Raw genomic sequence first — 21,211 nt, 5'->3', positions numbered from 1 at the left:
AGAAGAAATTGTTAGGACTGAAAACTCCTATCGCAGCAGAAATCACTTCACATTACTCCCCATAAAACATAAAGTCCAGAATACAGGCTGGACGTTACAAGGAAAAGATGCAATCTCACAAGATACAGTTAACATTCTGATTGCAAATATCAATTAGTCAAATACAATATATTCAAATTTCAGGTTAAGTCAGTTTTGCAGAAATAGTAATCAATATTCTGGACTTTGCAAGGTGTTTGACATTAACAGTTGTGACAAACTACTGAATTTGATTTGGGGTATTCAAAAAACTCCACAATTGAAGAAACAGTACAATTAAAATTTTGCTATTTCTTTTTGTAAAGAGCACACAAGTTATAGTGATCAGCTACTTCCAAGAAAAAGACATGATGAGAAAGTTTTTTTCTGTTAATAACGACCTATTGTGCCAGAATGTCATACATTTGCAGTTTAAATGTTAGAATTCAAGAGCAGTGGTTGCTAAATGATGCGTGACTTGGGATCTTCTTTGGCATCGATTCTGGTACATTTAAAGCAATTTGACTAGTCACACCATTACAACAAGAAGTACAACTGAGGTGGTATAATTTTACCAAAGGGAAAAAAAAAAAAGGCTCTGACCATCTTAAAGGTTCAAGAATTGACTGAAGTACTGTAACAGTTAAAAAAAAACAAAAACAATTTGATGCATAATTTGCTAATACGCTTCTGTTTAACACAAGTATAGAGCTCTATAGATCAGAGGCAATGTTGAACTCATGATAAAGATGAAGCAAAAAGTACTTTTTGTTTTCAGCCTTCTGGAGTTGTATATTATTCTGAAGGAAAAGTAGCAACATGAAAGAACTTGCTTGGTTAAGCCATACTTAGAATTCAAGATTCCTGTGATGAGCTTCTTGTTTATCCTGCTCAGCTGCTTCCATGAAATAACTGTCAGATGAAATTTACCCTACAGAAAGGTTTTAGAAGCTTTTAAGTGATTTTTTTTGGTGTGTTTTCACTTTGGATTTCTAAGTAACAGCTACACAAATGTGAGGAATAAGGGAAGTATATGGAGAAAAAGTTTCAGTGACTATTTGCCCTTTTTCATGCATCCTTCCATTCTTGTCCACCGTTGCTGGATCTCTGTCTGTCTAATCACAAGAGGACTTGAAAATGATCCTTGCCATTTCCAGATGGGCCACTATTATTAAATTTTATTTAACCATATGGATATATGCTTGTTCTCCTTGCAGAAATACAAACATGTATGTATTTGTTATGCAGTCATTTCAGAAATGAAAATCCTCAGAGACTTCCTTCTACAAGATTAATGATGTACTCGCAATTCTTAAATAAGAAGTCAATCTTACCATAGCCAAATTAAAAAAAAAAAAAAAGAAAAAAAAAAGATTTGTTGCATTGCTATGAAAGCCTCCAAAATGTGTCATTAATTGGTCTCTGTGCGTACATGTTACAAAACGCAGATAATCCCTAGAAATGTTCAAAGCCTAAGGCCCTTACACAGTTCTCATTCGGGTTAATGGCAAACTAACCATGAGCTCCAGGGCAGACTGTCAACTTAAGTTCCTAGCTCCTTCTTTGAAAGCTACCACTCATTCACTTTCAGTTATGACCTATAACTGAAAAAGAAAAGCAAAATAATGATAAGAAGCTCATAGTGAAACTACTCAAGAGTTTTCACTGGTCTGTACTAGGAATTACAGACTACAAGTCATTTACACCTAAATGTGACTTTACAGATAAAGCAATCTGAGCAAACACTGATAGAACATAGTGACTTCTTTATTGCTTTGTGTTTGTTGTATGTATTTACTGCATAGCATTTATGTGCTCCTAGATTTCAAATGCTATAAACAGGGTGTTAATAAAAGGGTAAAGTTGCTTAGTGGCAGCTCTGCACAGGCTTTTCTTTGTGTACTCAGATCCCCATTCAATTAAAAAAAAAATAAAGTGGGCAAGAATAGGAGAGAGTATTACAGACAGACCCCAAGGCAGTTCTTGTGCAAGCCAATCCCTGTGCAACACATAAGTCTCAATTTCAAACACACAGAACACAGCTGACTTCAAAACTCAAGCCATAATGCTGCTAAACTTTTTTTCCAGTGAATAATTACTGATGCCTGAATATTTAATTTAGGGGGGGGGGACGCCAGAAGTGTTACATACAAGTTTTCAAGTTATAATTTGACAGGTGAAGGAGAAGTTTTTGTGATACTCCAAGTAGATTATTTGCAGACTATTTATTCCTGAATAAACCCCAATTCTTTATGTTCATCTAGCACTGCAGTGTAGGAAGACAGAAGGGCCAGACCAATAATAAAAATATGCAGAAGATATTGGCTTGCTTTTTACATACAAGCTGCACCTATAAATAGTCGAGTAATTTACATTTTAACCTCTGCCAGCTCATTGTGTATTGTACTTCAAAGAGCTGCACATAACTTTTTGACCATTTACAGTTCTGACTATCTGAAAGTAAAATTATATTGTTTCATATTAAGCTGTTAAAAATTAAACCAGGATATTCTCAGTCACAACATCCCCATCTTTTTTTTTTTCTCCTGTTATTTAGATGTATTGTTGTTCTTCCTATAAAGAGGATTAAAATCCTACAGCTATTTCCAAAATTGTTATTTACCAGGAAATACTCTGAAAAAACAGTTGGGAAATAGTTGCATAATGAAACATTAATAGGACAAATCCCTTAAGAATGGTGTAGGCTAGATGTATAAATGAATCATGCACAGGAAACTGAGTTAGAAGTATATGCATTACCTACTTAAACTGTAAAATATTGTTCATATTTAGATTTATAAACAGAAGGGTTGGGGACTATTGAGTTCCTTTGGCTAAAGCCCAATATTGGCCTTATTTCAGTTTAATTGGAAGAGGATCTTGAATTCATCTTCTCCATGAGATATCAGGAACCTGGATTTCTGTTTGTACCAAAGGTTAATAAGAAATGTGTCTGCAAAAGTCAAACAGCATTAAATACCAAAAACTGATTATTATTCTGCAGGAGTTGTTCTGTCATTCATAATCTCTCCATGCTCCAGCCTTCCACAGCTAATCTTTAATGGATGACATGCAAGAAAGAAAAATAACATCTGAAAAAGGACTCTTAAAGTGAGCTTTGAAGAAATGGAAAATACCTTTCTTCTGGGCTGGATGTTATTGTCACTCAAAGTTTATTACTGGCAAGATTACTTATTTCCTCTTACTTTATAGAGTGTTAAATCAATCTAACTCTCACTTTTGCTATGAAAGCTATTGCACATACCCTCAATAATTATTTTCCATGTTAATTTAGGAAACATCGAATAACGTTCATGAATATTTCCATGCCATAATCAAGAATTCCAAACCACCACAAATGTTAATTTTCAACATGTTTGCAAAAACAGACCTGAAAATAGAGACTTTGCTGTAGGCACATTGCTGGAGTTTCCAAGAGACTGAAAACTGTGTAACATATACAACAGTATTGGCAGTACTGTTTTCCCGTTTTTCCACACTATACTTCCTGTAGTTATCCTGGTCTTTCAGCGAGCACCTGCAGAATGCTACTACAGTTCTCAAACATTAGAAGTTGTGTAAAACAGCTAGCAAGGATGGACTCAATCCACTTATTCCTGCTGAGTTGACTGATCTTAAAAACTACTAACTTCTTGTAACATTACTATCAGATACGGGCACCTCATCCCACCTCCTCTACCTCCTTCCCATCCCTGAATGGTCCTTGCTACTAAAAGATTTAAGGAGAAATATTTTTTATTGTATCTTCATTCTCAACATACAGCACTGTGACAGCAACAAAAATACTCCAAGAGATGAGGTTCTCATATGTGTCTTGTTGCAGCAGTTAGTGCAGTGTCTTGTTGCAGAAAGTTGGTGTGAGAAGAGAGAGCTTTGATTTTTATCTAGCCTAGAGAGATTACCACTATGCTCTACAATTCTCACACTCAATCCTCTCTTTCCTCTGTAAGTTGCTATATAGCAGAATCCTTCTGCTAGGACAGGACTCATTATGTGCATCCTAAGTGGGATCTGCTTTCTCTGCTAATGATTTTTAAAGACTTAACTCCTTTGTAATGCCTCTGTCTTTGCCTTCCTGCATGTCCTCAGTAGATATGTGGTCCTTCCCTCTTTGCTCTCCCTAACACAGAGTGGCTCCATTCCCTTTTCTGTTCAACGTATCAGAGTTCTGCATTCCCACATTAGAAGATTTGTCTGTTCTTCAGAGCCAGTTCACATGTTGTGATCCCTTTTTCCCTCATATCCTAGTCCTAGTGTTGCCTCGACCTTTGTTCTTGTTCTCTTAATGACAGGGACTAGAAGTACTTTCTGGCTTATAATAAGAGAAAATCCAACAGAAGAATAACAAAGAAGCAGCACGAATCTGTGACAAGTATGATAACCAGAAACAGTAGTCTTTAATGATTAAAAGTCTGCAAACAAACCATCAAAGTCCTGCATCTTCCTTAGCTATAGCTACCAGACACAGAGACAGGGACACAAGGAAGTTCTAAAATACATTTTTGAGGCCAGTAAAATTTGAAAATAAGCATATTTTTAAAAATAAGTTATTCCACAGAATATTAAAAACTCTTTTCCATCATGTATATCTTCTAATTCCTCAAAGTGGTGAGGACCTTTCTGATGTTTTTTACAATATAGTTTTGTAGAGTCACTTTCTTATCATACAGTCAGTACTAAGTAGTAATAAAAATGCAAGCACCCATATTTACAAGCTGCACTCTGCCATGTGTTATACACTGCAGTAATTAAACATTAACTAGCAATATGAAATCAGAGCAGCATGGGTTCTTCTTTCCTCAAAGGACTTAACACAAGGGGGAAAAGTTTTCCCCTAAACATACTGAGTGTTTATTAAGTACCACTTGTCCATTAGAGCTCACGCTAAGGCTGTTATGAGAGACAGGCACAAAGATCCCCACGAATTCAATTTGATTCACACCATTCCAGGTTTCAAACCATCTACCCAAACTTGGTAACATACCTAGAACTCTAATTCAGAAACAAAAACCACTTGAAATATCAAAGATAGTGCCTTTTGGCATCTAGCTGAAGGATCCTCTTGCCCACTCTCTCAGCATTTAAAGATTTTATCCTTATTGAACTCATAAAAGGAGAAAAAAGGTTTGGTTTTTTTTTTAAAGGTCATCTTTATTATACATTGTAACCCTCATTAGAATTTGGCTTGTTCTTTCTTGTAAAAATAACTACTCTAATCATATTTAGGGTGAACTCATAGTTGCCTTCCAATACCTGAAGGGATTGTACAGGAAGGCTGGAGAGGGACTTTTCGTAAGGGTGTCTAGTGATAGGACAAGTGTGAATGGTTTGATGCTGAGGGAGAGTAGGTTTAGACTGGATCTTAGGAAGAAGTTCTTCAGTACAAGGGCATTGAGACTCGGGAATAGGCTAACCAGGGAGGCTGTGGCTGTTTCCTGCCTAGAGGTGTTCAAGAGCAGGTTGGATGAAACCTTGAGCAGCTGTTTCTGGTTGAGAGATGTCCCTGCCCATGGTGGGGAGGTTAGAATAGATGAATTTCAAGGTCCCTTCCAACCTAAGCCATTCTATGAAGACAACTTTATGCTTAGGACATAACCAGAAAGGTTAAACAGTAGTGCAGGAAAAAAACTATTTAGTAACAAATATTGCAACTGTATCCATAAAACTGAGAATAAATGTGTTTTTGATACACCTTTTGATACACATTTGTTTTGTTTGATACACAAATTTTAATGAGCAATGACCACCTATATCAAAGAAAATATTTCTCTCTTACAGGTATAGAAGTCAAACACTGTGCAAACATCCAGGAACAAACACAGAGCTTGGGATTCAACCCAGACAATGTGCATTAGCTCTCAGCTGCTAGATATAACTATGACACATAGTGCAGATTCTTGAAAATAAAGCAAGCAGTTAATGTGAAATGAAATATGAATAAAGTTATGTTTCCTGTTAGGTAGATTAGATTTGTCTTTCCCTTACTCCATCACAAAAAAACAAGAAACTCTCTCTTCCCTCTATAATGTCCACAGAATATTGTATTCTCAGTACTCTGACATTAAGTGTGAAATCAGCCATTTATTTTTTCAGCTGGAATTTTTTTCTGCTCCATTTTCCTAAGGACAGTTCCTACTCCATTACAGTACTAATATTTTAGGGACAGGTATTAGTACTATTAAAAGTATATGAAGTGTGTGCAGCCTAGGAGGACACAATTTTACCTAGCTTGCAATTTATTGATGAAAAAAAAAGGATATGGTGAATTGATAAAAGAACTCTCACTCCTTTTTATTTTTCTTTGAAACATTTGGAGAAAAACCTCAGTATTTTTCATCCTCCTAGCACAGAGTCACTTTTTAATAACAACATATCCAAAGTCACAGATTGCCATCTTCACTCTTGTGTGTCTACTGAAAGAACAATCTACAAATGTAAGTGAGCATTCACATTCAACTAGAAGCTTAAAAACCTTTCATTTTGGGAATTTGTATGAACTTCCTTCAGTGGATACACACCATCATTATACCAAAAATCATTATAACTACCAGAAGAACAGATTTTTAAGAGCAGCATGAGTTTTGTATTGAGGTGAATGTGTGACTATCTCCAATCATGGGAAGGGGGTAGTATTGCTCTGAACAAGCTAGAACAATAAGTGGTATTTGAACTGCTGGTTGAAAGGTAGAGGCACTGGTAATCATTATTTCCCCTTGTTTGTTCAGGACCTTCCAACAAAACAAACAACCTTTTTGTGATTGGATTGACATGGTGTTAACAATGCATTTAATGCCCAAATCAGTATGAATACAGGTAAAGCTCCTGCTAATACCAGTACCAGGATGTTAAAGCCACCTATTTTCTAAGCAACTCTAAACAGCCACACATAAAAAAAAGGGGGAAAAAAAGAGTCATATCATCCCTCCTTTAGCAAATAAAGCTAACGTTCATGGGGCCACGTCATATAGCAACCGTGGGTACTGTACAAGCCATATAGCCATCTGTTAAATGCTTGTCTACTGTACCTGCAATCTTTCCTGCAATCTTAGCTTCTGTAGCTCCCTCTTGCAGTTCTAAGTCCAGCTTTATTGTCTTCAGCTCCTGGTCCTTTTCAGAGAGCTTATCTTGAAGCTGAATTGAACAAATGGACAGTAAGATCTTTATGTAGCTGAAACTTGGGCAACTACAACACATTTTTAAATGAAGTGCTTCTTACCTTCAAAATGCAATCACTAAGCAATACACCAGAAGTTCAGTTAATTGTATTTATTTCAAAGGACAAACATTAGAAATATTTGTTTTCATTATCATCTCTATCTTTCTCTGAGGCAAGCAGCAATGTGGGTGTCATTATTTTCACTTGGGATTCTTCCATTCACATATCACGAGCAGTAGCTCTTCTTGCTAAAGCAGTTCTGAATGACATCAAATACAGTGTGTGTGGTGTTTGCATGAATAGCCTATTTCCTACCAAAAATACTGACATTGTGGCCTAAAGACACTGTGGTGTAATTACATACTTTTTGTATGCATCACCAAAAAGAAAACTGGTACTTTTCCACACGTTGAGGCCTTTTTTTTAAGTGGAGATTGACCTAATTTGTTCTTGCATAGATATTTGAGCTTGCCACTGAATATTCAGTGACACTTCATGGAAAGGCTACTCTGCTCTGTTGTTTAGGCACATGCAACTGCTACTAATGCCAGATGCAATTCAGTGCCCAAATAGGACAGAGTTTTCTTCCCCTCAAGAGGATATGTCAGGGCACATTTGTTATCTGGACCACGTGTCTAGAAGCACAAGCTCCGGATCCTGGCGTCGGTTTTGGTCCTACTTGATTTTCACCCATGGTACAAGAACCTGTAGCTGATTAACAAGGCCAGAGTGTGCAGGACGAAAGATGTTTTTAATTCCAGAGAAGCAGCAGTTAAGCAGATACTAAGAATCCAAAATGACAAGAAACCTATTGATTGGTGCACTAAAATAAATAACAAAACTAAATTAGTAACAGTTTAAAATGTGTGTTTTGTAAGACAACCATAAAAGAGCAAACACTGTGATGTGAATATCTTAATCGTACCTGTTTATTTTTGGCTCTCAGAGTGTCCAATTCTTTCAAAAGGTATGCAGTTTCTGTTTTTCCATCTAACTCTGCAGCATCCCTCCATGAGGATTTAAATTCAAGGAACATCCTGTTAGCCTTTCTTTCCACAGTGCTGTGATTAGGAGGAGAAAAAAAAAAAAAGGAAAGAAAAATAATGCAAAACCAGTTCCTTCCCCCCTCACCCCTGGCCACACAAAATACACAGAAATAAATTATCAAAACTTGTTAACCACTGCAAATGTATTAAATAGCCAGTAAAAGGGATGTCCTTCTATCACTTCTTAAATCTTTACTTCTGAAAAAAAAAAATCTCTAAGTCTGGAATAGTAAATAAATGTACTACAGTACCGAGGCATAAAAGAGATGAATATAAATTGGTTATGAAGCCTATAAACACAAAATGCTTAAGGAAATAAAATATTTAAAACCCCATGCTTAACACAGACTGACAAAGTAAGGAAACTGATGCTCAGGTTAAAAGAAAACAAATTCTTTTGGTAGGATGGACAATTCCATGTTAAGTGAAATGAGAATATCCAGAAGACAAGATCAAGGAATTGATCTTGAAGAAATCTGTAAAATCTGTTATTCTCAATATTCTAAGTGACAACAGGAAGGCCACACTGTATGCCACTCACAGAGTCTTAAGATAGCCTCTTTAGCCAAAGATGAGGAAAATTAAGACAAGAGTCAACAGCCATAAAAATTATGTCTCGGTGTAAGACTTTTGTAAAACTCCTTGGCTATTTGTTGATACAGATCACTCTGATCTAAGCTACTTGCTCTAGTTAAAGATGTCCCTGCTCACTGACGGAAGGTTGGACTAGACGACCTCTACAGGTCCCTTCCAACACAAAGCATTATAAGATTCTATCATCTCACATATACGATGGCAGCAATACTGGCAGGTGGCTGGATTATAAGGAGGACATAAAGTATTTTCTGATCTTAAATTCCAACTGCAATCTATCTGAGGAAGGACAGATTTTGTGCACTTTATAAAGTACCTATTACAAAGAATTTTTAGTCTTTACTTTTGGGATTCTACACGTAGCTTAGTATGGAAATTAACCACAATAAATGACAAAATTAATGACAGACTGAAATCTTCACTTTTCAATCATATTTACAGTTCTCCAGTCACACAATGTCCACAAGGTATTACGTCTCCTCCTCTTTTCTCTTTCAGCTTTATCAGACTTCATCCTGCTTTATTCCTGCTTCCTGTTCATTCATCATACTCAGGCTACATTGTGCTTGTTGTGTAAAGCCACAGATACTATTAGACTTTTTGATCACTGTTTCTAATTCTGTTCAGCATGCACTTCTAAAACTCTCTGGAGAGATCACAATCATTGCAATAACCCCAGTGTCTCACACAAGCCACTGCCACCACCGTATTTTCTATCAGTGCTGGCAAATACTGTGGTGAAATGCTGCATTCCACAAGCAAAGGGCAGATGGATGAGTCTAAGTAAAAAGCTAACTTACAGATTTGTCAGATGGGAAGTAACTTTCCATATCTTTGCCTAAAAATCTGTATGCACGTTGTCTATAATTTGAATCTGCAAAAGTTATAGGAAAGGATAAAGGTTTTACCTTGGTTCTTCGGGACTGGAATCATAACCGATTTGGACTCCTCCTCTTTGACTGGTTCCTGATAAACCTGAAAATGTCAGCACTTCAGCTTCTGCCTGGCTGAGAAATTCTGGGTTTTTTTGAGAATTCTGGTGAGACTGAAGTTCAATACAGAAGTCATCTTTTTTATGTTTCAAGTTGTGTGTTTCTAATTGGAAATAAAAGCAAACACATTTGTTTTCATTTGGAGAAAGAACACAAACTCGAGATTTCTCATTTGAAGATGGCTTGCTACACTCTTAGTTGTGGCAGGAAGGAGAAAGAACTCTAGCTGCAGATTTACAGCTTCCCAATCCCACTAAGGAACAAGACCATGGATGTTTGTCTTGCAACCTAAATACTGGATTTAACACAAAGAAACCTGAAAAAATCAGCACCATTTCCCTTAAATAACTGCTGAAAATAGTGCTGATGTTGGGAAATTATTTACCTTTCGCAAAAGTCAGCTCTAACCTAGCAATATATGATGAATCTCTGATGTAGGCAAGGAAATCTAGTAAGGTCTTTTTCAAATCTATTTTGGCTACAAAAGGAGTACCAGCAAGATGTTATTAGCAATGATAAATTTAAGGCCTCATTATTGACTCCTGGAGAGTGTAAGTCACAGGCTCATACAACTAAAGAACTTGAAGAATGCAAAGCACAAATTGTGCCAAAGGGAAAAACGATCTGATTAAAATGTTGATTGTGAGAGTTCTCTTACGTTTGGATAGTAGATATTTTTAGGACATACTTCACATATCAAGGTATTTAAATGAAAGTAAGATCTGCATACCATGAATGTTCTTTCATAAAGTAAGAACAAGTTAACTTTTAATTGTGGAACTATATTAAAAAATGACAAGCCTAAAAATAAGCTGCAAATGGGGACAAAAAAAGTGCATATATTCTTCATTCTTTAATTTAGATTAGTAGAGAACAAACACTGGAGCCTTTGCTCCTTTAATAATGTTAGTGTTTCCAAACATCTTTGGTAAATTACAGGGTATACATTCTTCAACCCAACTTATTACTTCTTCCTCAAAAATAATAAGAAACTATCTATACAGTTGCTCTCATCTGCAAATAGCTCAGAAATATACATCAGTATCAGTATCAAGGTATCAAACTGCATGTAAGACAGAGAAGCACACATCCACTCCCTCAACTCTTCCCTTTTTAAGGCTGTCTCAGCTCTCAGCCTCTCCTCAGACATCAGATGGTGGCTCTTTGCTGGACTTGCTCCAGTTAGTCCATCTCTTTCACATACTAAAGAGTTCAGAACTGCACTTGACACTCTCTATGTGATTTCACCAGGGCTGAGCTGAGAGGATAAATCACCTCCCTTGATCTGCTGGCAATGTTCTTTCTAATGCAGCTTGGCCAGCTTGCTATGAGTGCAAGGACCCCAACCTCTTTCTGTAGAGCTGCTTTCTAGGCAGTTGGTGTCATACATTTACAGTTTCATGGGATTATTCCTGGTCATGTGCAGAGCTTCTTGACATTTTCCTTTGCTCAGCTTCAAGAGATTCCTCTCTGCCAGCATAAGCCTCTGGTGTATCAACTACTCTCCATGGCTTTGTATCATCAGCAAACTTGCTGAGGATATAATCTGATCCATCATCCAGATCATTAATGAAGACATTGAACGGGAATAGATCCATTTTTGCCTCACTACTAGTGACTTGCCTCCCACTGGACTTTGTGCTACTGATCATCACCATCTAGGCACCGACATTAAGCCAGTTTTCAATCGATGTCACTGTTTACTTACGTAACCCACCATTTGCTCCTCTTTTATGATGTTACAGGACACTGAATCCAAAGACTTACCAAAGTCAAGTTGCCTGGGGATTAGAGGAGAGCAAACATCATCCCAATCTTCAAAAAGGCTAAGAAGGAGGACCCAGGTAACTATAGACTGGTCAGCCTCACCTCCATCCCTGGAAAGGTAATGGAGCAGCTTATCCTCAGATAAGCTCTCCTTAGGCATAGCAAGGACACTGGGGTCATTAGGAGCAGTCAACATGGTTTTACCAAGGGCAAGTCATGTTTGACCAACCTGACAGCCTTTTATGAGGACATAACCAGGTGGATGGATGATGGTAGAGCAGTGGATGTGGTTTATCTTGATTTCAGTAAAGCATTTGGCACTGTCTCCCATATCATCCTTCTGGCTAAACTGAGGCAGTGTGTTCTGGATGATCAGGTAGTGAGGTGGTCTGGGAATTGGTTGAAGGAAAGAAGTCAGAGAGTTGTGGTCAGTGGGATGGAGCCCAGTAGGAGGCCTGTAACTAGTGGGGTCCCACAGGAGTACTGGGACCAGTTCTGTTCAATATATTCATCAATGACCTGCATGAGGGCACAGAGTGCCCTGTCAGCAAGTTTGCTGATGACACCAAACTGGGTGGAGTGCCTGACACACCAGAAGGCTGTGCTGCCATTTAGTGAGACTTGGATAGGCTGGAGGGTTAGGCAGGAAAAAATTTAATGAAATTCAACAAAGACTAGTGCAGAGTCTTGCACCTGGGAAAGAACAACCCCAACTATCAGTATAGGTTGAAGACTGCCCTGTTGGAAAGCAGTGAAGAGGAAAAAGATCTGGGGATCCTAGTTGATAGAAGGTTAACCATGAGCCAGCACTGTGCTCTTGTGGTCGGGAAGGCCAATGCCATTCTGGGGTGTATTAAAAGAAATGTGGTTAGTAGGTTGGGAGAGGTTCTCCTGCCCCTCTACTCTGCCCTGGTGAGGCTGCATCTGGACTATTTTGTCCAGTTCTGGGCCCCTCAGTTCAAGAGGGACATAGAACTGCTTGAGAAAGTCCAGTGCAGAGCCACAAAGATGATTAAGGGGATGGAACAGCTCTCTTATGAGGAGAGACTGAGGGAGCTGGGGATCTTTAGTTTGGGAAGAGGAGACTGAGAGGTGACCTCAACAATGTTTATAAATATGTAAATGGTGAGTGTCAGGAGGACGGAGCCATGCCAGGACAAGGGGAAATGGGTGGAAGCTGAGGCTTAGGAAGTTTCGTGTAAATATGAGGATGATTTTTTTTCAGTGTGAGGGTGACAGAGCACTGGAACAGGCTGTTCAGGGGGGTTGCAGAGTCTCCCTTTCTGGAGATATTCAAAAGGTGCCTGGATGCATGCCTGTGTGATATGGTATAGGTGATCCTGCTCTGGCAGGGAGGTTGGACTGGATGAGCTTTCGAGGTCCCTTCCAGCCCCTGACATTCTGTGATTCTGTGAAAACAACATCTTTCTGGATCCATGCTTTATTTCCTACTTATCAGGATAGACCTCACACCTTTAAGCACCATGCTCAGGTCACCACAACATTATCACAGAGGCCTACACGAAGAGCAGCAATGAGTACGAGCAGAGAGTGTGTGCTTGCAGCCCAGAAGGCAAATCACATCCTGGGCTGCATCAAGAGAAGCACAGCCAGCAGATCAAGTGAGGTGATTCTGACATCTTGCTCTGCTGAAACCTCACCTGGAATACTGCATCCAGCTCTGAAGCCCTCAACATAGGAAGGACATGGACATAACTGATCTGGTTCAGAGGAGGTCCATGAAATGATGAGGGAGTTGGAATACCTCTGCTGCAAAGACAGGCTGAGGGAGCTGGGGTTGTTCAGCCTGAAGGAAGGTTCTGGGGAGACCATTATAACAGTGGCTATCCAGTACCTGAGGGGGGGCCTACAAGAAGACTGGAGAGGGATTGTTTACAAAGGCCTGTAGTGATGGGACAAGGGGCAATGGTTTCAAACTAAGGAAGAGTAGATTTAGATTGGATGTTAGCAGCAAGTTCTTTCCTATGAAGGTAGTGGAACACTGGAAGAGGTTGTTCAGGGAGGTAGTTTAGGCCCCATCCCTTACGATATTCAAGGTGAGGCTTGACAAGACTCTGGGCAAACTGATTTAGTCGAGGATGCCCCTGCTGAGTGCAGAAGGGGTTGAACTAGACAACCTTCAGAAGTCCCTTCCAACAAAAATCATTCTATGAATAACAGCAAAACTTCAGGCTAAATTCTTAGGCCATTTTTATGCCTACAGCTGTAAGTTACAGCAGCTGAAAAAAATAAAGAATTCGAATGAGACTAGACCCATGTTGGCATTTATTAATGCTAATGCTACTTCTTTAAGCAATTTACATTTGCAGTACATCTTTTCATTCAGATTCAATTCCCTCAAGCACATGGGTAAGACTAAGCAGCATCACAGCAAGCCTGTAAGTGGCATTCCTGGAAATGTTAGGTGAAAGGCAGAGGATCTGGTGGTTTTGCCTACTGGCTTTACAAGAGAGAAGATGATGGCACCCTCCACCGCCCAGGAGTGGAAGCACTCTGCCCAAGGGCATCAAGGTCAGAGATTTTTACTTGTTTAGTAAAGCTGTAATGCATTTTTTCCTTTTGGTTAGCATGTTAAGTCTGTCTATAGAATCCTTTGGGGAAGACATTTTCAATGTTGTCAGACCTTTGGGCATAGTGATATTTTTATCTTTAAAGCCACTCTATTCTCCATATAGCTCACAACCCCCACTTCAAGTAATTCAGGCCTTGGTACATGGTTGCTTGTAATGCTGCTAGAATAAGTGGCAATAATAATCAATGCACTTCAATGCTTTTCCTCACACCTCCTGCAAACTGTATTGTGTGCTAATTACTGATGCTACAGAGGCACACTGGGGAGTAAGTCATATTTGCAATGATTAGGCTGCACAGGAAACATCAGAGAAAGGGTAAAACACCCTGGCAAGCTTTGGGAAAAAATGCTGTAGTTTAAGTGGTATCATCACCACTGATTCTGGTTCTTGAGTATACTAAACTACCTATTTTTGATAGAAAATAGAACAAGTTCAGTAGCCCAGATTAATATTTCATTATGGGGAGAAGTTGAACACGTGATATTCTGTATGTATTTATCTTGAATGAATAGCTTGTTCACATTGAGGGAAAGAAAAGCAAATGTTAGGAAGAAGGAATATAAAGACACTTGAATTAAAGCTGGGAATTGATTGTGAGGGATGTAAGGGGAAGATAATGCTGTCATGGCTTGAAATAGTAAAGGCAGGAAAGAATTCAGAGTTGTTAAGCTGGGAGTAGTTAAAAAGTCAAGTGAAAACATTGAACCTAACACATTTACATTCACTATTCCTCATGGCTTCTAAGAAGTGGGAGATTGGCAGTGGGATCGGGGTTGGTCTCTTCTCCCAGACAACCAGCAACAGGACAAGGGGACACAGTCTCAAGTTGTGCTGGAAAAAGTATAGGCTGGATGTTAGGAGGAAGTTCTTCACAGAGAGAGTGATTTGCCATTGGAATGGGCTGCCCAGGGAGGTGGTGGAGGCACCGTCCCTGGAGGTCTTCAAGAAAAGACTGGATGAGGCACTTAGTGCCATGGTCTAGTTGACTGGATAGGGCTGGGGGATAGGTTGGACTGCATGATCTTGGAGGTCTCTTCCAACCTGGATGATTCTATGATTCCATGAACGTGCAGCAATAGAGAATTCTGCACTGATAATATGGAAAGAAGTGTGGAAGATGTGAGTGCACAAAAGTGCAGATTCACCTAGAAGGCTGAAGAGGCAGTGGCAGCCCTTGTTATACCATCCAGCATATTCAGCAGTCCTGTCCTCCAGCATAAGCTGGGTAGGTATCTCCCTTGCTTGTATTCTTTCAGCACCCTACTAAGCCAAATTGCATTGATCAGCTCAGAGGTTTGCAGGGGATCTCTGTGGAATAACATTAAAGGAGAAAAAACAAAACAAAACATAAAACAACAGAACATGCATAGAGCACTGCAAAATACATGGTTGGCTACAGATCTACCTGCAGATGAATATGGAAGCCCTTGGTGCTCCAAACCAGCTTCAAGTGTGGTAACATTTAATGCTTGCTACCTATAGCTTCCTAGTATTTGCATGAAGCTGGTCTGTAGCATAGACAAAGAACATTCTCATCTATCTACAAAAGACTGCATGAATGAATCCCTAGAGGGATGGCAGCAAGAGGCTGAACAGCGTAAGAGAGGAAAACTACAAAGGAAATGAGCCCCACACACTCTGGGAGTACAAGCAAAGCTGAGTATAAACTCAGTAGCTTATGCCTACATGACACTGTCAAATTGAAAACACTTGAAAAAAATGCAGTGTTTGACATCTGATGAATTAAAAGCAGTCTCCATTACTAAAATCTCCTGAAATTCAGTGGCTGACAAACTCTTATGTACTGTTAAGCACTTGTTTTGCTTCTCACTCTAAATATCACCACGGCTTCAATTTCTATTTAATTTTTTTGTGTGTGTGTGTCTTTCTGCCATACCCAAACCACTGACTTTCAAACACCAAGAGGGAATACTCACTCTCCAACAAAACTATCAAAGCCAAGAGTCATCCCACCCCAAACTAAACCATTCCTGCAGGAATAAAAGGACACACGTCCTACAATCTAAACATACTTGCTCTTGCCCCTACCTGAAAGCCACACATCTGCCTCAGCTTGCTGCAACAACTGTGAAGTAAGAGCATTACTAGAAAACTTTTTCTTTTCAGTAGACTAATTGTTATTCTTTATTAGTGACTTCCAAATTATCTTGATTTTTTTGTATGTTTAATAATATTACAAACATTGCTGTACAGAAAATTTTTGGCCATGTGTGTATGACAACACACACAGCTGCAAGTCTTCTAGCAAGGTGTCAGGACAAAGACAACTGCTGATCTAATATCACAGAATCAGAATGTTAGCAGTTAGAAGGAGCCTCCAGAGACTGAGTCCAGTCCCCTTCCAAAGCAGGATCACCTAGGCTAGTCTGCCCAGGAATGCATCCAGGCGGGTTTTGAAAGTCTCTAGAGAAGGAGATTCCACCACCTCTCTGAGCAGCCTGTTCCAGTGCTCTGTCACCCTCACTGTAAAGAAGTTTCTACTCATGTTGAGGTGAAACCTTCTATGTTCAAGTTCCCATCCACTGTTCCTTGTCTTACTACTGTGCACCACCAAAAAGAGGTTGGCCCCATCCACTTGACACCCACCCCTCAGATGTTTTATAGACATTGACAAGATCTCCTCTCAGCCTTCTCAAACAGTCCCAGGTCTCCTAGTTTCTCTTCATAGGGCAGATGCTCAAGTCAATTTTAATAGCCTTCATATGAAAAATGGACTATGGAGTTCTTCAGTTCATAACATCTAATGCAATTGATGTTGCTAAGAATTCAACTCAGATAGAAATCAAGTATTTAAGTCTAGTGAAAAACGTGAGTGTGACAGCCACTAACATTTCAGGCTATGCAAATGAAATTAATTGTAAGGCTGAATATTGCTTGTTGAGCTGAAAATGATGAGTCAGCCTTTTTGCCACTCAGTTGTGTAACTGCTAGAGATTCTACTAAACAGAATGACTGTGAACTCAGGCTGCTTGATAGTTCAAGCCTTTACCGAAGGACTAAAAGGTGTAAATTTTGAAATTGAATAGAAAACTGAAAATGAAAATATTTTATAGGCATAAATATGCAAAGAAAGAAAATGAGGCTGTGGGAAGAAATCTGATCCTACTGCTTGACCTAAGTGGAAAGAAAAGAATCTAGGTGTTTTGCATTTTCAGGTTGCCTGTTATTTCTCTTTTCAGTTGTATTTGAATGGACACAAATGTAAGACATGCATACATCAAAGGCTCTTCACTATTTTTGACCTTTTCCTCACTGTCTTTAAATCTTTCCCAAAATCTGCAAACAAATTTTCAGAATTAATCCCAAGAAAAGAAGTGGTACTTACTTCTCCTGTTTCTGCAAAACAATTACAAAAGCTCAGGACAGAAAGTACAAGGTCAATATACATTTTCTCCAAAACAAACAAACAAACAGGAAAGAAAGTGCAGGTTTACTCATCTTTGGACTTACTACAGATTTACTCATGTTACCAGCTATTTAACCCCTCCAGGGCAAAATACTGAGAATCAATAACCTGAATCTAACAGCAAATGGTTGTCCCTTCACAACACTTTTTTCCTAATGTTTAAAGAAAACTGGGCAAACTTTGAGCTGATTATTCAGCAGGACTCATAAGATCTCACTAAACCACTTTTGTAGCATGGCAGAATGGCAGCCACAGGAATCTGATAACAACTGAAGACTGAGCTCAGAGTAGTTTTGCAATACAAAGCTAACTCCTTTCACTTCCTAGCACTTTGTCCAGCCAAAATGCCATATATAATCAGCCAAGCCCTTGGCACTAACAAAGAGGATATCAACACATAGACAGATTGCATGATCAGTGCCTCAAAGATACGTCACTGTGGGCTCCGCTGAGAGCACTATGGGTCAAATCAGCATGAGGACGATCAACATACTTTTAAGTAACTCTTACTCAGAAAGGTCCTGGATTTTGTGCTGACATAGGATATCTGATCTTACTTTAAGAAGCAAGTGTCAGAGACTCACTGAAATAAGCCTTCAAATCAACGTTTTCTGGAAGCTCTCACAGATATTTTATAAGGGATGTATAAGCACTGTGATAGTAATTTTAAAGCCATTGAGATTGAGGCACACAATAATGAAGTAACTGTACTGAGGTCATTGAGCAAGGCACAGTAGAACTAAAACTGAAGTCCAAGGCACTATATCCATGCTGTATCATGAAGCCTGTGCTGGGACCTCCTCCTGCTCCTACTCCTCCTCAGAGACCTCAAGTTCTTCTCTCTTCTGTCAGACATGCTTCAGCAACCAATTTCAACTAGACTTCAAGAAAGCCCCTCTTTTTACTTATAATTATAGAATAACATTTACACAATCAAAAAAAAAAAAAAAAGAGAAATTTCAAATAACTAAAGTGGTCTCCTTCCACACTCCTTCAAAATTATAGATTTTCATTCATATGACAGAGTAAATTTCTGTTGTGCAGTACATAGTATAAACAAACTTCCTGTAATTTCAATAGTGGGCAGAAGAAATGACACCACACGTTGGGTTTTTTTTTTTTTTTCCTTTTTAAACTGACTAATTCAGAGAACTTCCAAAGAATTACAACTCTTTTAGAAGTCAGACAGGTTAACCAAACAGTACAATCTCTGGCTACAAGTAAGTGTTTAAGTTGTCCAAAAATCATGGCCAAACAGAACAATGTTTTCTCACAAGAACTCACTGAGAAAGTTCTCTACAAATGAAGCAAGAATAACCTAAATTACATTTTGCATCAGTGTCTTAGCTTTGCTTTGTATCTCATGACACAAACAAAAGAGGCCTGAAAATATTCTGACTGCTAAAATACCAGCAAAACTCAGAAGTTAAATGGTTTGTTTTTTAATTCCTTAAAGGACTCCAAAAGACAACACTGAATTCATTCTGTGTTAGCAATTTAAGTGGGGGGGACATCTGTGTTTATTTATTTATTGTACTTGTGCAGAACCCTTGTACCATCCTTCATAAAGAAATAAATTGGGAAGGAGGTTAAGAACATTTGAAGTTACTCTGCAAGGGCAAAGTTTTACAATTGCCCAAGAATTCCAATTATTTTAGCCATGATGTCTGTCTCTCTTACTAAGTCTTTTGCCCTCTTCTCTTGCATCTAAACAGCAACTGTGTACAAACTGGTGAATATTTAAAAATAGAAAATCACTTACAATTCTTTAGAACACCCAGCCAATTATTGTTTTGCTATTCACTGCAGTTAATTGTGATGCACTTCTTAATGTGTAAATATCAGACATTTCCTCTGGCATTCCGCTCTCCGTTTGCAATTCATTAACATATTGTTAATTTAAAAATATTAGACTCTGAGAAGACACCAGATTTTCATGGCATTGGTCTCACACTTGAAAAGGCATTTTTATATTCCAAATGCATCAAAACAGCAGAATCTCTAGGCAGACACTAAGTGGGATTCACTGAAACACAATGTTAGTTCTAATGGATGGATGATTGTGTTTGGTCTTTTGAAACTTTGAAGTATAGGTAAGTCTTGATCACACAAATTAATAAATCCTAAAGCTGGAGTTAACAATAACCATTACACCCAAATTCTGCAGCTTAGCCCAGCCAATTTTTCAAAAGGTCAGGTTGTGAACTGGAGAAGATCAGGGAGGTCCACCGCATAGCTTTGTTGCCAGGCATCTCTCGTCTGGATTGTTGCAGGCATTTATTAGTATTCGTCAGCAGACTCAACAAAGCAAACAAGAAATTCAAGCCCGAATAATAAAATGAAATGCTGCTATATAACCCTTTGTCATTCAGCAAATATGGGACTTTTTAGCTACATTGTTCCTAAACCTGGGTTACTACTTTAATTTTTCTCCACAGTGCTGACTGAATGAGTATGCATGTGTGTTAAATGCAGAGCTCCCTTAACAACTGCAGGACTGCCATTTAATCTGTTGGTAGATGGACCATTTCCTGTGGGAACTCTGGCTATGATTTCCAGATCCACCAAATAAATCTCAGATTAAGATTCCAAATGAAACCTGCCTTTGGCAGATAAAAAATGTCAAGATGGATATAAACAGTAAAATTATAAATTATCTAGGTGTTGCACGATGACTTGATGTGCGTTTTTTGTTTACACTCTCCCCGATATCACAACTATACAAGGCATTCATCAAATGTCACACTTTCATAATATTGGAGGCATCATTAAAACTGTTTGGCTAAGGACCTTGAAGTGTTTAAGCAGTAGCTCAAAAGTATATTTGTGTAAAGTAGAAGAATAAATTTACATATCAGCAGCAGCTCATAAGGGATGGGTAAATATTCTGTTTATCTCTCATTGTAATTCAGGTTAGTTTAAATACAGGGTTTCAGGATATCATTACAGCCTATATGGAGTTATTACATAATTTCCAAACATAGTGTCTGCTAGAGTTTTACTAAGCATGCTGTGTTTATGTTTCCTAAATCAGCTAAAAACAAAGTAAACCTTCCCACTCCATTTCTCTTTTGCTATTGTCATACCAGACAATTGCTTTTTCACATATAACCCCTTCCATTATCTAAATCTTAATGATCCAGAACTCCCTTTTATCTAGGCAGGGTCATGTTTCCTGATGCCCATTAATTATAGTGAAAATTCTCTTATCCAAATGTACTCAACCTCCCCTTACAGCAAACAACCAACCATGGCTTTGCTGAATTACAGTTCTAAATAAAATCCCATAAAGCTACAGCTTGCAGAAGTGAAGAAAAATATTGTAATTATAAGTGCCTGACAGAAAAGAAATGTCATTGTGCATTGGGTGCTAGTAAGACATTTTGCACATGCACCCTTTACTCAGAGCAAATGGTCTACTAAAGATGCAGGTGAACTCTCAGACTCTAATGTACTCCCTGGAAAACCTTTTAATATATGTATTTATTATTAGATGTCTGCTCTGAACTTCAGCTTCATTCTAGCTGTTATTAAAATAGAAGCAATGAAGGTGTCTAGAGAAAAATAAATAACCAAATTCCTCTTCCACTTGTGCT

General features: G+C 38.5%; 1 protein-coding gene across 3 annotated transcripts in view; it reads right to left on the bottom strand.

Moving 5' to 3' along the window:
• MIPOL1 (mirror-image polydactyly 1) overlaps nucleotides 1-21,211 on the bottom strand; it is a 206,414-nt gene that overhangs the window by 139,700 nt on the left and 45,503 nt on the right. For 2 of the 3 annotated variants that reach the window (XM_064149041.1, XM_064149050.1), the window contains 3 exons: nucleotides 9,744-9,930; nucleotides 8,121-8,256; nucleotides 7,065-7,170 (listed from right to left, as the gene is read on the bottom strand). In XM_064149041.1, coding sequence (XP_064005111.1) covers nucleotides 7,065-7,170; nucleotides 8,121-8,256; nucleotides 9,744-9,930 — 429 coding nt within the window. The remainder of the gene's footprint in view (nucleotides 1-7,064; nucleotides 7,171-8,120; nucleotides 8,257-9,743; nucleotides 9,931-21,211) is intronic. The other variant, XM_064149059.1, reaches the window with a different exon arrangement.

This window comes from Pogoniulus pusillus, chromosome 1 (assembly GCF_015220805.1).
Source record: "Pogoniulus pusillus isolate bPogPus1 chromosome 1, bPogPus1.pri, whole genome shotgun sequence".
Classification (NCBI taxonomy): Eukaryota; Metazoa; Chordata; class Aves; order Piciformes; family Lybiidae; genus Pogoniulus; species Pogoniulus pusillus.
The sequence above is the reverse complement of the archived record's forward strand: the minus strand, read 5'-3'. Positions and strand labels throughout refer to the sequence as shown.